This window comes from Schistosoma haematobium, chromosome 5 (assembly GCF_000699445.3).
Source record: "Schistosoma haematobium chromosome 5, whole genome shotgun sequence".
Lineage (NCBI taxonomy): Eukaryota > Metazoa > Platyhelminthes > Trematoda > Strigeidida > Schistosomatidae > Schistosoma > Schistosoma haematobium.
In genome coordinates this window covers 7,830,061-7,848,114 of record NC_067200.1, presented here as the reverse complement: position 1 = coordinate 7,848,114, position 18,054 = coordinate 7,830,061, and the positions used below count along the sequence as shown (strand labels likewise).

The 18,054-nt window shown below is 33.8% G+C and overlaps 1 protein-coding gene across 1 annotated transcript in view; it reads right to left on the bottom strand.

Annotated features, from left to right (window-relative positions):
- The window catches only part of MS3_00011120 (uncharacterized protein), a gene marked incomplete at its 5' end in the record, with an annotated part of 128,639 nt that extends 117,131 nt beyond the window's left edge, over positions 1-11,508 (bottom strand). The window contains one exon of the mRNA XM_051219529.1: positions 11,389-11,508. Within this exon, the coding sequence (XP_051064814.1) occupies positions 11,389-11,508 (120 nt within the window). The remainder of the gene's footprint in view (positions 1-11,388) is intronic.
- Between the last annotated feature and the right edge of the window lie 6,546 nt (positions 11,509-18,054).

The following is an 18,054-nucleotide window of genomic DNA, read 5'->3' as shown; positions in this document are numbered from 1 at the left end:
TTTACAACAAACTAATATTTATGTAATGTTAATAGTTGAGATCATGAGTCAATTGAAGTTAGACCACTATGAAAAACCTGAAAGTCCTAGACGGCCGTTTCGTCCTATTGTGGGACTCCTCAACAATGTACATCGACGACCCCGTCTCGCGAGATTCAAGCCTAGAACATATCGATCTCACGCGTGACAGTGTAACCACTAGATCACTAACTTCAATTGACTCATGATCTCAACTATTGAAATGTCTATAATATTCACAAAGACCCCTTCTGATATTAATAAATTATGTCTTTTAAAAGTGACCATAGAGCGAGCGAGCGAGAGAGAGAGTGGTTCATAATTCTTTTACTCCGAAACAATCTAAATCAATTCACTTATATTATCATCTATTGTTCTAACATTGTAAAGCCACAAGAATTCATATAAATTAGTGAATAATATAAATCTATTCATCATGTATAAACCTATTCAACTAAGTTCATAAATCATTCATGATTTGGAAAAACTGAAAAGATATAGAATTTCGACATTCTCTTTTTTTCTTTTTTTCTTTTTTTTAAAATTTTCTCTTGTTTTTTTGTTTTAGATTTTATAATTTTTTTTTCCAACGAAATAAATAAATAAATATGCATTCCTGTGTTAAATGGATGTATTTCCACTTTTCATACGCACATACACATACACACCCCCACATACATACATAGATACACGACGCACTCACGCACGCACGTTGTCTCCCTTTTTCCCCCCTTTATATATACTATGGCTTATTCGGTATTCAATTTAACTTCATAAACAATATGCATAAAATAAAACACCTTCATTAAATGATAAGCTAATATAGACATGACTATCTGTCTATATAATAAAATATGCAAAGTATAGTCTTCAGCTGGCTATGTTTTGTACTTATTAACTTTTCATTAATGATCCATTTGTTATTTATTTAGGATCATATTCATAAGAATTGAATAGGATTATTATTATTATTATTGTCTACAGTAGATCCAAATAAAAATGAAGTTATTTTATGCATGGATAATTTTCTTTTAGAAATTGAGCTTGATATAGGAATATTGGTTGGATATATAAAGATATTTAGTATACTATTGTATTACTATTTGCAAATCGTATTAAGGGGATATATATATATGCATTAAGTTATGAATGAAAATTTATTGTCCGGTATATTTACTGATATAGTCTTAAAAATGGCGTCTACTACTACTACTACTACTACTACTACTATATATGCTGTACATATAAGTTATGAGTTTTTAATAGTTGAATTCATGAGTTAATTTATGATAGACCACCAATGAAAACCTGAAAACACTGGACGACCGTTTCGTTCTAGTATAGGACGTTTTACCAGTGAAAATCCACGATTTCGCACACAGGGACTTCAACCCAAAACTTTCGGCCTGATGCGCTGAGCTGGTATCCAACTGTGATAATGTATAACTTCAATCGATCGATGATCTTGCGCAACCATTCACCCATTTTCTGAGATAGATACCTGTTTCACACATGACACGTATCGGACTCAACATGTCACGGCTTTTCAACAGTCACTAGTGAGTATATGATAATTATTATTAGAATGATGGTTTGTGGAGATTGTGATAATGAGTCAGTTTATGAGTTTATTTTTTGCGGTTCAGTTGGATAGTATAGTCTTATCATGGTATGCTTTGTGTTTCCATTTCATTGCTTTGAAATGTAGTAATATAAAGTAGTATGGTTGTGTTAGAACGTTCTTTTTTTAAAATAACAATATTAGTGCATTAATATATTCATTATCATTTACTACTGACGATAACCAATTAATCTGTTAGTAGTTTATATTTCCTGAAATTCTTTTGTAGCCTACATCACAGAGTGAGATTAGTTACAAAAATACTGAAAAGTACTAAGCACTAGACAGCTTTATCATTCTGATGCGCAAATCCCCAACTGTATATAATCACGAACTTACAATGGAGTGAAAATTGAACCATCAGGTTTCATGGCAAAGCAATTAAACTAAATATTAATGAGTCGCATATAATGGTTTCTATGCTCGATCCTCATCCTTTACCCGTGATTGGGACCGGCAGTAACTCTAGAAGAGTTACAGGTGAAAATCACCAAACTGCATCATGGGGCAAGCGCTAACTTGAAATCCTGAGTGGAAACGGAAATGAGGGAAGCTGAAGAACATACTAGACTACTGAGTCGGCCGGCATCTTACGGTGTTGATGAAACGGCCGTCTAGTCCATTCACGTTTTCCATGTTGGTCTAACTTCAATGAACTCATGAATTCAATTATTAAAATTACTACAATCTTCACAAAACACTTCACTGATTATAATGATCTATCTGCATCTTTATTAATAGGTAATTATTGGACGTTTTTATTGTTTTAAAGTTAGTCATACGGTTTAATTTTTAGGTAAAGTTCTTTGTTCTTTGAGCTGAATGATTTAGTCGTGGAACTTTCATAACAAATTAAATCATCCAGCTCAGATAACAAAACTTTGCCTGAATTGTTCATCTGAACTACAAACATTCTTCTTCACCATCTTAACAGTTTATTCTGTTATTTCAGAGATTTGAAAAGGATTATTGTTGGATTTAGTGTTCGTTTAATACAAATGATGAGTTTGTATAGAAGTAATGATAAATATTATTTAAATTGGTACTCAGTTAGTAATGGTGTACAATTGCTTTTATACACATTAAACAAGTTAGTGACAAATTATGCTTAAGAGCTCGATGAATACTATGTTGTCGTTTAAAGCGCTGGAATATAGATACATGTAGTTGAAGAGTTTGAAATAGGACGAAACATGTGTTTCTTGAATCCCTTATAGTTTATACACTGATTACATCAGTTATTAATATACAGAAATAATAAATCATCATCATGTAATGAATTACTAATACACAATTCAAATGAATAAACTGAACTCATAATTAGTAGTTACATACAAGAATTAAACAAAAACATGTTACCATGACAGCCAAACAGATGGAAAAGCATAAAAAAGCCGATCTTATCTTGTTACTAAAACAATATTTCAGAAAATTACTGAGTTTTATTTCAGAACTCATTGTAAAATAATAAATGATCGTGAAATTAGATAGAAACTAGCAATGGATTTTAGGGGATGTGTTTTGTCCAATTTGGGACTCATCATTTGGAAGTGCCTGGATAACACGTCGGATATCTGAAGCAAAAGATGTTAGGTTAGAATTCAGGTGTACGTATCAGCTATGAGATTCAGACACATCCAACTGATGAGTTCAAATAGGCCGAAACATTTATAATAGATATCATTGCTGTCCATTATCCAACCGTTTTAAAAACTAATGACTATATATTCACGTAGTGATAATTTACTAAGGATAAACAAACGTTAAAAGACATTTGTCTGTTTCAATCCTTAAAGTCAACAGCGGGAAGATTTTACTATTTACAAATGAATTATCCACAAATAATTAAATCCTGTGAATGTGAATCGGTATAAATAGTATTTACATAATATTCTTAGTCAGGGTCCAGAGGTCTGTGGTGCAATAGATAACGCGCTTAACTACGACTATGACTACTACCCAGTCAGTGTATATCAACAAGTTCCCAACGTTGCGAGATATATTTTAGAGTTGATTCTAACGGTTTTCACTTGTGTTTAATTAGATTCTGAATGCCGAACTCAATTTATATTATTTATTCGGCGGGTTCATTCTATTTTCTCGAATCATATATAAATATATATTATAAATATTATATTCTCCAATATCACTGTTCCTGTAATTAATATTACCACCTCGGTATTTGGTTTTAGAATTCCAACTAGCTGTTCGTCTTCACTTCTCGGTCTAATGTGTTCTTTCGTCTTCCTCTTCTCCTTTCGTCTTGAGAGTTCCAGGTGAGCGCTTGCCTTGTGACTCAATTGGATGCTTTCCTATATGTGTGTCCTATCCACTTCCTTCTTCCTGATTTCTTCCTCCGCTGGGATCTGGTTTGTTCTTTCCCACAGTAGTTTGTTGCTGATAGTGTCTGGCCAACGTAGTAAGTGATGATGTGGTAATGGAACTTGAACTAATCCACATATGTGTCAAAGTTCCACATTACTCATTTAAATAAAGCAAAAATGACTGTCTTCGCTGAATATGATAAATTCATTGCATTTGATTGATGTTACTCTTCATGTAATTAGAATCACAATTTATTGATTTCTACTGGAAATCTTTTGTTTAAATACTAATTTCTCTATGTTCTTGATTAATCATGATCACATTACGTAATCAAATTATCTTCTACAAACTTCAAATAATATTCGCGTTGAACGCTTCAAAATAAGCCATCGTGTAGAGGACGAAAACACAAGTAGTGATGATCAGACGTATCTTCACACAAAGGATGGTGAAATGTAAAAACTGTACTTTCAGTTTCACATTAATCGTCTCCGACTTTATTGTTCTTTCATTTTCATACCAATGATTCTCTGTTCACATTCTCTTCCATTCGATCTTTTCAACTATCTGCTACCAGGCATTCCACTTTCGATTAGTGTCACATACTACTTAGATTGATAGATATAAGATATATATACACCACAGCTGTATGAGTGTAGTCAGATTTCAATTGTTTAAAGATATTCTTACAAATTCGGCCTGACATCTGGTGTTTAAAATACTCAGAATTCAATTCATAAATCGTAGGCTAGAATTCCTTTATCTAGTTACTTCAATCTGATAAGCTGAATAACACCTATAACTATAAAACCATTAAATCCATAATACACAAATCGGTAAGGAGTGAAAAACGTTCACTCAATAATGTATCTTTTCAGTTATTATTTTAATCAAAGATGGATTTTGTAAAGTTTAATGGTTGAATTCATGATTCAATTGAAGTTAGATCACAATGAAAAAAAACCTGAAAGCACTGGACAGCCGTTTTGTCCTGGTATGGGACTCCTCCGAAATACTCATCCACGATCCCATCTCACAAGAAAACTATACGAAAACTAGGCGAGACTATAATTTATGGACGAACCAATCAGATATAAGATAACGAGTCACGAATTTGGGCTCGGGATTCACCCATGCATTTGGCTAAATAGAGTGTTGGCATTATAGCTGATGTCACTTTGTGATGAAAACCCTAAATCTAAATTTTAATCCTAACTATCAATTGTAAATGGGAATTCTAACTGCTTTATAACCCTCATTTAGTCCTACTTAGTAGTTGTTCACTCTTAAGGTCAATTCAGAGTCGATCAAAGGTCGTCCATAAATTATAGTCTCACCGAAAACTATCCCTACATTTTATACATTGACACAATACATCATTAAGTTGAAATTTGTTAAACTAGATCCTAACTGATGGAAGAATAAGTCCGAATTACTAGGAATAAAAAAATTTCACAGATTGAAATCACGAGTCAGTTGAAGCTAGACCACCATGGAAAACCTGGAAGCATTGAACGGCCGTTTCGTCCTAGTACGGGACTCCTCAACAGTGCGCATCCACGATCCCGCACTCCGCGGGATTCGAACCCAGGACCTACCGGTTTCGCGCGCGAGCACTTAACCACTAGATCATTGAGCCAGCACCCAACGGTGTTAATGTCTAACTTCAACCAATCCACGAAATAGCGCCACCGTATACCATTGTATCCAGTGAGCTGATATCTCACAACAGACCTGGTTGAACTCCACTAATAACGGCTTCCCACTAGAAATCCAGGAGTATCTCTTGAAGTCAGTCACTAGTGAGCAGATTATTATTATCAGAAGGTGTTTGTGGAGAATTTAGCTTCAATTGACTCATGATTTCAATCAGTGAAATTTCTACAATCTCCACAAACTCCATCTGATAATAAAAAAACTTATTCAATATTAATTGTATTTTATTCAATGTTTAACTGAGTATCCATTTCATGATGTAAACATCTTTGAAATGTTGTATCACATTATTACCACTGAATATAGTTAAAACAAATACAAAAACGCATACATACAACACACAAGCATTTTCTCTCATATGTCATTAAATAGAAATTACCATACTATTTATGATAATTTGTGTGTGTGTGTGTGTGCAAAAACTGGAACATTTGAAAAGAGAAACGAATTATTATCTTAGAATTAAAGATATTAACTGATCTATATAATTCTTACATTGTAATGTACTACTTATTAATACTACTTATATATGTAAGTGAAGAAACAATATAAGTACTGGTTTTTATGACTTCGTTTTTGTGCCCAAATATACACATTAAAAATTATATGTAACTAGTTCAATATCTTCTCAATAATGATACCAGTAATAATAATAATAATAATAATAATAATAAAGACGGAATAAATTACTCGTAAAGTGGAAAGTAGTTTGGTTCATTTTGTGTCTAACCGTAGGTATGTATGTGTGTGTGCACGTCTGCATATGTATATACGCTTGTGTGCATCTGTGTGTGTGTATTGTATTCAAAATACAGTAATGAAAAAAATTTTATTGTTTCGACAATTTACTAAAAAGGAAATAAAGAGTAGTGATATGAAACAATTTTTAGAGAGAGAGAGAGAGAGGAAAAATAGTGAAATTAATTATGATACAACAAGTGGAGGAGGGGGGAGGGAGAATGTGAAAAACATAAAAAACCATTAAATTTGCGTCAATGAACTAACTAAATTCTGGCAAGATTGAATTTAGATGTGAGGAACTAAAAAAACAGTGACATGAAGAAAAATATATGCGTATAAATAGACGATTTTTGGCTTGTAGAAGTTCACTGTTAGTGATATAAGTGGTCTTTCAAGGTTTTGGCTTTGATTATGTTATATGTGGTCGTCGCAATTGTTGTGCCAGAACATCTCTGATCACTTATACTCGGAACGAGGGACCTCGGCAATTCCCACAACATGAAAGCAAGAACACAGGACTGGTATAAGTGAAGATTTATTAGCCCCAAAACACGACGACGACAATGATCAAAATAGTCTAAAATACACTGGTTTATATATTGATTTTACACCCATTTTGATTAATAATTAGGATTAAATCACGTACTCAGTTATAACAAATCACTTACTGACCATAGTTCATGTCAACTGAATACAAGAATATTATACAGAAGAGAATATCATGCTAGGAAAACAAATCAAATACTACACTGAATGATCGTCACGTTGAATCAAAACGGTTGTCATATTGAATAAAACTCATAATGAGTAATTCAATCGAAAATTGACTTTTCTTTCCATCATAGCAGACTATTGACTATATTTGACTGAACAACTGCTGAAAATTAGATACTTCAGCAAAGAGGATCTTAATGGCTACGATATGTGCATTACCTTCAAGTCGCTTAATTAACATTCAGTGCTTAATTTAGAATATATAACGTGTTACTGATGACATTAGTATCATTCCAAATATGGTTTAATTTCATTGGAATAAACCGATATTTACAACATACTAAGCCGCTTTTTTTGGATATTGAGATATGTTATTTAAGGGTTAAACATTAAATGAAGTATATTTTAAGAGCTAAGTAACAACAGGTTGTTGTTTAGTTACCGAGCTTGATTTTAGAATATTGTTAAAATTTAACTCTTCCGTGTTACTTAGTCAATAGTAATAGGATGTAATTTGATAACTTAATTTAGAAGTTATATTCTACTCTTACTTATGTCTTAGATAACTTTAATCGGTTTAACTAACATCTCTTATGTAATATGATACATACCTAATAGTCTGTTAAAAGAATAATTCTGTTCAATATATATGCTAACTGGGGTTAATAAACATTTCCCAATTATACTAGTTTCATTCCTTTAACATTCATGGGAGTCATCAGAAGTCAAGTTCTTAAACTTTCCACCTAGTTCAATTTAATATTAGCCATAGACTTCTCGGAATTCAGTTCATTGAAAAAAATATCCTGTCATTTAATCGAATAGTAAGAGAGGATGTAACATACAAAAAATGACGTTCAATCTGGTTTTCGAGTATTCTCTCAGTCTTTATAGATCATGTTAAAGCCCGTGATCTACTTGAAGTCATCTGTTTTTTTTTTTAAAAATATATTTATTATCTTCACAGTAGACTCCACGAGTTGATCTAAGCTAGATCACTATTGGAAACTGTGAAGCATTAGATGGCAAACTCGTCCTAGTATGAACGCATCCCACACGCGAAACTCAAATCCAGCAACTTCGGTCTCACGCGCGAACGCTTAACATCTAGCCCATTGAACTGGCATCGAATGGTGTAAATGTCTAACTTCAGTCGATCCACGATCTTTCACAACACTTCATCCATTATCTGATGTGGGTAACTATCCCACAGTCGACACGAATTGGACTCCATTGGTCACGGATTCTCATTAGAATTTCAGGAAATCCATCTTGAAGTTTGTCACTAGTGAGCATATGATTATTATCAGTATGAGGATTTGTGGAAACGTCCTCTTTTAACCAGTAAACAGTATTACTTTTTAAAAATGATAGTTTCATTTAAACTCATGGTTAATACGAATTAGTTAAATGTAATTTTCTATGGGAAATTCATGGACAACAAACTTTAGATAATGTGAATGATCGACTACTAGGTAATGACCGATGTTATGTTTGTTTTAGTACTTAATCCCAATTAAATTTTATCAATCCAGTTACAATGTAACCACTAGTTTAAATAACTTGACATTGTTTGTACAATATTGAAATTTTATATGGGTTTCGAACTAACTTAACTCGACTTCACATTTTGTGATGTTACCATTAAGCTATTCTGCCGGCAACTGACCTCCTGTAAAACTGAGATATACACAGACAATTGAATATTTAGTAGTAATACTGTATTTGTCTACTTCTTTGGTTCGATTAGATAATCATAAAATTCATGTAAATTTTCAAATTATCATTTACACTGATTTAATATTACTGTGGAAAACATCTAACGTTTAGTTTATCCTTCAGAAGTGTATCTACATTGTCAAAAACAATACACAATAGACCAATGTAATAATTACACCAAAGGGAGAATAGTATATCAAAATAGATTCATTCATTGTAAATGATGGGAGAGACATTTAGTCGAGAAAATTTTTATTTGTAAAAAGAGAAGGAGATACACAAATTCTCCCCCCCCCAAAGTTATAACATGTCTCAATGAATAACACATATTCCTTAGGGTGTAGTAATGCTATTCATCCGTTTTTTGGAAGAAAAATTTTTATAAAATGTTTTCATTATGTATGTACACTGTAGTAAGATTTCATTTCACCTCTTCGACCATTCATGAACTAAACAGTTTGAAGAGAACTACTATGGACTTGTAATACATTATCCCATTAATTATATTATATATATTACCTTTGTTATGAGAACAATAATTTTCTTTTCTCTATTAAACGCCTTTATTCTTAAGCTCTTGCTCATTGACTTATCCAAAGAAAAGATACACAATTCAACAACAATTTATGCCTATTATGATGAAATAAACAGATAGATGTTACGTAATGGCATTAAATAACTCACACTACATGAATACTTTGATGTATCCATGACATTTTAATAAAAAAGAACAAAAGTGTTTCATATCATTCCATATTGGAAGGCTAATTAAGGAAGTTTTCATTTTCAAATTTGAGATAAACACTCACGATATTAGGATGAAAAAAATTACAAATATTTGTAAGCAAAGATAGATAATAGCTAGCGGTGGAATCCAGGACAAGCATTTCGTAATAATTGGGACTCGTCAGATGGATTCACCTGAATCCCAGAGTTGATAATCACATTGAGACTCGAACCCAATACTGTTCGCTCCAAACGTCCTCACGTTATCCACTTAGCTACTGAGTCGTTTGAAGCGAACGGCACTGGGTTCGAGTCTCGGGGCGAACACCAAACCTAGGATTCGGATACATCCAGCTGAAGAGTCCCAAATGGGACAAAACACACATCCTGGATTCTGCTACTAATCATCATCCTATCAGTATCGCGCGCGAACTCTTAAAATTTAGACCATTGGGCTGGCCGGCATCCAATGGTGTTGTTGTCTAACTTTAACTAATCCACTAAACTGAGCGACACATTCACCACTGTCATCAATGAGTTACTATCTCACATTATACCCGGTTGAACTACGCTGGTCACTGCTTCTCACTAGAACTGCTTAGAAGTCCCACAACAGAGTGAACGGTCGTCCAGTGCTGCCACGTTTTCCATGGTGGTCAACGAAAATTAATAGTCAATATACATCTTTTGTTATATCCTAATGAGTAGAAAGATTGTATTGGTGTTGTTTCATGACTTAATGTAAGCCACTTCTTCAAAGTAAATATTCACATTAACTCGCAAAATGTCAGAATATACAATTTTTCTACATATTAGAATAAAACAAAAAAAGTTGTAGTGGTTGGTTACTATGTTAAGCCCACATAGCTTATTCCAACTTCTGGACAGGCCAATTTATTCATTTTTCTCGGTTTACACTTACATCTTGTTAATTATTCGCTTGTCAACCTTTTTTGTTTTTATGTGAGCGTATATGTGTACATTTCTTATCTTACTCATCACATCCTTGTAACTTAAATATCAATTAACGCTTAATTAAATTGAGTTAACTTACACAATTTCCCCACTGCGTGTCAGTTTGCTTCGCTTTCTTCATTTCCTACACTCCGTCTTTCTGATTATCTATTCGAAATCTATTCTCGTATTTAACTTATTTAATTCTATTATTCACCAACGCGATTCAAGTCAATGATTATATACGAGGATATGGCAACATGTATATTTCAATAACACTCGTTCATACGATATAACTAGAGTCATATATAAGATTCCTAAAAAGTATATTCATAACCACACTTATTTCATATGCAATGAACAGTAATCCTTAAGTCAAGTTCACTTGTATTTTCCCATTGTTATTTAGAACTGCTCAATTGATCAATCTCTAATTGGCATATATGCTTCCTGTGCGGATTGCCTCGATATAGCTTTAAATAACAAGCTTTATAAATAAAGATGGATAGTGGCTAACATTGGAATTCAGAATGCACGTTTTGTTCTATTTCGAACTTATCAACAAGATATATCTGCATTCCAGAGTTGATGTCCACTCTGGGATCATAAATGTGATAATCAGTATATATTCATAAATACTTCTGATGGAGTTTTGTTCTCTGATCTGGATGATTTGGTCGTGGAGTTTTTATCATTTTTCTGAACGACATCATCAGCACAAATTTTGTATCTGAGAACGAAACTTCATCAAAATCATCCATCTGAGCTATAAATCTTCGCCACCATCTCATAAATACTTCTACATAATTATGTCTAAGTATCATTAATAACAAAAGAAATTATTCATTACTTACTGAAAATCCATCTTCATCATGTTTAACATCATTATTTATAGACATTGTCGTTGGGTATGGGTTTCGTGGACATATTGTCATTTTATATGAAGAGGAACATCCAATTTGTGTGAAAGCCATTATTATTACTGGGGATATGTTTCTATGTTCACTTTTATTAGGTTTCTTCTGTTTGTATACATTCAATGTTTATAGAAATGTTTTCCCTGTTTTTTTTCTTTTTCTTGTTTTTTTCCCTCTCTCTCTCTCGCTTGAAATGTACTAATATCAATAATAATGATACATAAATTTCAAAATATCCCAGATATAATCGATTCTATAATTGATAATTGAATAATTGAATCATATTTTATACTACTGAAATAGTATTAATAGTCAATAATCAAAACTTCTCTTTGATTGTAATGAATTTCACTTTTCTGATAACAATAATAATAATAATAATTTTACTACTAATCCTGATGCTTTTTGGTGTAGAAAGTAACAATCGTTTATTGTTATCTCTATAACTTTCCATTTTTTCCCATTGTTGTGATTATTATTGTGTCTACCTGTTCATGTATGTGCGTATGTGTATGTATGGGTGTGCATAGGTGCATATATTAGCACTGTTCTGATTGTGTCTAAAATGAAAATTGTGCTAATATATGTATGTAATGCAATTCGTGTACATAAAATATATGTATATGTAAATGAGTGGATTTGATTTCGGTAAAGAAGGGAAATCACCTCTAAGAGATGTAAGCATCTAATAGAGGTCAATCACAGAAAAAGGGGAAGAAATTTTACAGACTAAGGGGAAATATGGTCAATGGGAAAGTTAGATAGAAAGAAGAAAAAAAATGCACCAAAAGTTAGTTAGAACATTTAAATTGATAGAATATGTATAAAAAGAATTAGAGTGCTGTGCTAATTGAATTCATCAAATTGATGGTGTTCATTATTATTGGATAAATAAGTAACGAAAAAAAACGAGGGGAACAAAATAACTACAAAATATAACTTTGGGAGAACTGACACATTTTTCCACTGGAAGATTCTGAGATAATCAGTAACAGTGTGCCTTATATATAGTAGAAGAGCCTTATATATTAGACATAAACTTAAATTTCTAGTCAAAATAATGAGAGCATAGTTATTCACTTACAAAGTCAGGTTTTATATAGTACACAAACTTAAACGGTAACTGATAAATTAGCTAACCAGGAAGCACCGGACGGCCGTTTCATCCTATCGTGGGACTTCTCAGCAGTGCGTACCCACTATCCCGTTCGTGGGATTCGAACTTAGGGCCTATACTAGGACGAAAAGTTCGTCCAGTGATTCCAGATTTTCAATGGTGGTCTAACATCAATCGGTTCATGATATCAATCAAAAATTTAATAATCTCCACAACCCTATACTGATTAAAAATAGCTAACGCTTGATTCAATAATTGTTAACCTGCAAACAATAACACTAGTATACATAATACCTGCTCAATAGTCTAGAGATTAAGCATTTGCCAAGTGACTGAAGGTCTTAGGTTCGATCCCCTTCGGGCTTTCTTCATGTGCACTATTGTGCAATCACATAATAAGACAAAACAGTTCTGCAATGATTCCTAGTTTTCGTTGGCTATCTGACTATGATCAATCTGTGATATATATACTATGAAAATCATGTAAACACAAATACTGTTAAGATTCCTTTGAATCTATATTGATAACGTGCTGGAACTTCACAAGTACTGGTCTTGTTTTAGCATTAATTGTCATAGATTAATATAAGAAACTTAAATTTTCAAACTGTTTGTTTCATTGGTTTGTTCACGACAGAACTAGATTATATTTTACTTATCAAAAGAAATTATATTATCATTTGAGGGATTAGTTGAGAAACAGGAAGAATTGAGGAGCAATCTTCCTCAATGTATGTACCAATGATAATCTGTTAGTAATTAGTTTCGAAATATATCTTCCAAGAGTTCTGGTATAATGAATCACTGAATTACTGATAGAGTTCAACAATACCAGGAATGAAGCGATTTCAGGACTAATAACGTTAGATAATATTACGCTAAAATGTAAATCAATAGAAGTTAAAAATATGAACCACTGGAATTCAACTTGGTAATTTATGACCATCATTTAAAGATTGTGAATTCAGTCCCACATGAAGTTATCAGTGCTCAGCATTAAGGATTCTCAAACAAAGACATAATGGTTGTTCAGTATTATTTGTATTTTAAAAGTTTTCCATCTGTCATCAGCCTGTGGCAAAGATCTGATTACAATTCGCATGCATTAACAGTAAAAGTATAGTACAGAGGTGAACTTGAGCAACTCTTAACTGTGCAATTTCAATTTCACCTTTGGACCGACGGGTAAAGAGTTTGTATAAATCAAAAGTATTTCTCAACCGGAGTAGTGAAATTTGTTGGAGTTTCGTGGTTTTAGGAAGTCCATTGGTTTTTTAATGCTTATAATGAGTTATACAATTGAAAGATATCCCTACCCATCATCACAAATTTAGATGTGGATTTATTCATTTTAAAGACTTTTTGAATGTATGTTATAGCCGTAAAATGTTTAATAAGATAATCAGTTGAAATGACGAGTGAATATAAGGGGCATCATCGGACGGTCGTTGCTGACCAGTATGGGACTGGTCAACAGTGTTTACCCACCATCCTGAATGAATGCTTGAATAAACACTGCTGACGAGTCCCGTACCACCTCCAACCACCATCTTAAACTTTTAATCTCACTGACTTGGAGTTGTTTACTTGCATCTTCCCATTGATGTTAAGGACTGCAATTGATCAGTCTCTGATTGACATTTGTGCATACCGTGCGGATTGCCTCAATACTGCTTGAAGTCACAAGTTTTATAAGCAAAGATGGATGGTGGCTAACAGTGGAATCCAGGGAGCCCGTTTTGCCCTAGTTGGGACTCGTCAGCTGAATGTACCTGCATCCCAGATTTGATGTTCACTCTGAGACTCGAACCCACTACCGTTCACTACATGTTGTCCACTTAGCCACCGAGTTCTGATAATCACAGTGGTAAGATATAAACAATCAATACTAAGTGAATTATAAAGATTGTTGGACTTTTTATTTTTGTCATGAATCGACATTAGTTAGATAATCATTAAAAAAAGAAGGAAAGCACTATAACAACAATAGTGTACATCGACAAATCCATCAAAGAACGAACCAGAACCATAAAGATTCATGAGGATCACTTAACCTTTACATCATTTAGTTAAGGCCAAAAAGTTCATATTTCTAACTTCTTTCAGTCATGTCGACACTAACAACTAACTTCAGGCGATAATTCTCGGAATTCTACTGAGAAGCTATGACTAATAGAACTCGTCCAACTTGGATCTAGACAGTTACCCACCAATCGCAAATTGACTTAAATTTGACCTGTAAACTATTAAAACCCGATTCAATAGTATGAAATTTAAGCGATCACTACAAATCCTAAAGGTCATGTCTTTATCTATGATGAAATTTGGACTGAGCAACAAGACTGGACATTTATTCGGTACTTTTAATAGTGCTTTTAATAGTTATCCAGTTTCACTCAGTCCCTGATTTAAACCAAAAATTCAATTCTTATCCACATGCACTTTATACTCAGCTTATTACTATTCCGTCCATTTTAAAATTGACTGTTTCAAATCTCCTACAATTATTACATAATTCAATTTACTATTCTTCATATTCTAGGCAATTACTAGTTCACTTTAGTTATGGTTTCTGAAGTTATTTTCAAATAGCATTACACATTTCAATTTTCAGTCACCATTATTCATTACCTAATCAATTATTGTTATGGAGATACAAAGTATTCTTCGAAAAAGTTTAGAAGGACACTGAAACGCTGGGAAACATTTTAACCAAACGGCGTTGAATGGAAGTCTCTCAGAAATATCTAGAAAGTGCAGAGTCACTTGTCATATTTCTGATTGTATGATTACCTATCCCGCCACTATGTTTAATATGATTCCAGAAACTTCTAGAAGCCTAAGACAATCTTAAAAACTATAAATACCCCCCCCCAATTTTCTATGCATAGCTTTGAAGTACATCGTTCTATTAATACTTTATGCCATTTCTCTCGTGTTCAAGTTGCCATGTAGATTTAGCCTGAGATTATTAGATCATAGGAAACCTATTCAAGCATTCAGTTAGAAGACTTATCAATTGTCTTTGATTACGATATTGGTTTTAAATAACGATTCAGAACATCTGAAATGAAATGAAGTCATGATCTGAAAATTGTATTTTTCCATATGATTGTTATCAAATAAAATTTCCCCTTCAATTGATAATGTACGGGAGAATGTTTTAAACTTATCAACGACATTTGTAATGTTCAATATAGCGTAACTCACTAATTCAGTGTAACAACGTACATGGCATGAAACAAACTTTGCATAGGTCTTTTAGTCAAACGATCTACCAATGATATAGTTAAACAAGATTTTATATTTATTTTTAAAGGTAAAGCAGTCATAAGCAAAGATGGGCGGTGGCTAGCAGTGGAATCCAGGACGCGCGTCCCGTCCTGCATGGGACTAATTTAAACTTTTCCCCATTTCAAAAGCAAGTGGTCTTCAGAATTCAATAGGTAAGTGGATAACGTGATGGTGTTTGAAGCGAATGGTACTGGGTTCGAGTCTCGGAGTGAACACTAACTCTGGGATGCAGGTACTTCCAGCTATTGAGTCCGAAATAAGATGAAACGCGCATCCTGGCTTCCACTGTTAGTCACTATTCGTCTTTGCTTATAATGCACGTGACTTAAAGCGATATCGATGCAATCCGCATAGGATGCACATGTACCAATTAGAGACTAATCAATTGCATTCCTAAACAACAATAGGAAGATACCTCCAAACAATACCAAATGAATGTAAACCAGTCAGTTTTGTTCAACTTGTATGTGACTAGGTGTCTTTGTCTCAAATAAAATTAACATTCTGTACTAACTAGTTGTTTTATTGTCGAACATTTATATATTAGTGGTATTAGGTTAATGATTCAAGTTTTCATGAGTAAGTTTTATCTAGTCAACTTATGTATAACACTTAAGGCTATCAATTCTACATCCAAATAGTTTATACAATATTCCGCTTGTTGTAACGTTATTCTTTGCTGTTTTCTTAATCGGTCAATAAATCCTATTCAATTGACATAAACATGCAGTCTGAATACATTTTTGGTAAATATTTGTGATTAATATACGAACTATTATATGGAGAACATGAATAAAGTGTCCATTTATAATCTTCATTGATGAATGTAGGAATTTTGTCAACATACCATAAATCTACTAACTTACATATCATGCAAGTTTGCTTTAAAAATAGAGAAGTTTTATCTATTTATCTATCTATCCATCAGTATATATATCTATATATATATCAAGTTGGAAATATGAAGTATTGAGTTTGTAGGGGTTCAAAGAAATATGTTCACAGCGGTATCTGAAAACCTTAGATGGGCCCACCCCCAAATGCCTTGGTACGGTCAAGGGTAGGGAGAGTCAGCTCTCCCTCTCGAAATGCTCTCAGATGGCCACGTGTATACAGCCATTGCCAGGGAAGTTCTATTCACTACCTTCTTGTGGCGGGTTTGTTCTTTACGAAATTGAGATGAAAAGTGATTGTCCAGCGCTTTTCCCGGGTTGGTGGACATGGAGAGTCCACCTAGGGGAGTTGGAAAACCCTCGTTCCAAAACAATGGTGCACATGGGCTCCAGTATCCTGAAGGAACAAATGACATATGAATCTATTGTTAGTCACCAGCTACCATGTGACTGCATCTCCTTACGTTGCTCCACTGCATTGTGAATCAGATCTTTAGGTCGAAGGCTCCGGGTGTGGCCCCCTAAAAATACCAACCTACTTCTGTTTGGACACTCGGGTAATATCATAGCCCACACACAAATCAAGTGACTAGCTTGGTGCATATGTATTCGGTGCCCCTTTGTACCAATATTCATGTCAAAAGGGGTTTTATGGGGATTTTAGAAATTTCACTGGTTGAAATCATGAGTCAATTGAAGCTAGATCACCATGGAAAACCTGAAAGCACTGGACGGCCGTTTCGTCCTGGTATGGGACTCCTCATGGTTTCAACCAGTGAAATTTCTAAAATCTCCACAAAACACCTTCTGATAATAATCATCTGCTCACTAGTGACTGACTTCAAGAGACACTCCTGGATTTCTAGTGAGAAGCTGTTACCAGTGGAGTTCAACCAAGTCTATCGTAAGATATCAACTCACTGGATACAATGGTGTACGGTGGCGCGATTTCCTGGATTGGTTGAAGCTAGAAATTAACACCATTGGACGCCCGCTCAATGGTCTAATGGTTAGGCACTCGCGCACGAGACTGATGGGTCCTGGGTTCAAATCTCGCGGGGGTGGGGTAGTGGATGCGCAATGCGGAGGAGTCGCATACAAGAACAAAACGGCCGTCCAATACTTCCAGGTTTTCCATGGTGGTCTAACTTCAATTGACTCATGATTTCAACTAGTGAAATTTCTAAAGTGTCCACTAAAACCCCTTCTGATATAAACCAAACTACCAAACTCAATAGCACAGTTGGTAGATATACATGTCAAGAAATAACATAAAAATCCTTAAACTACTTACGATAA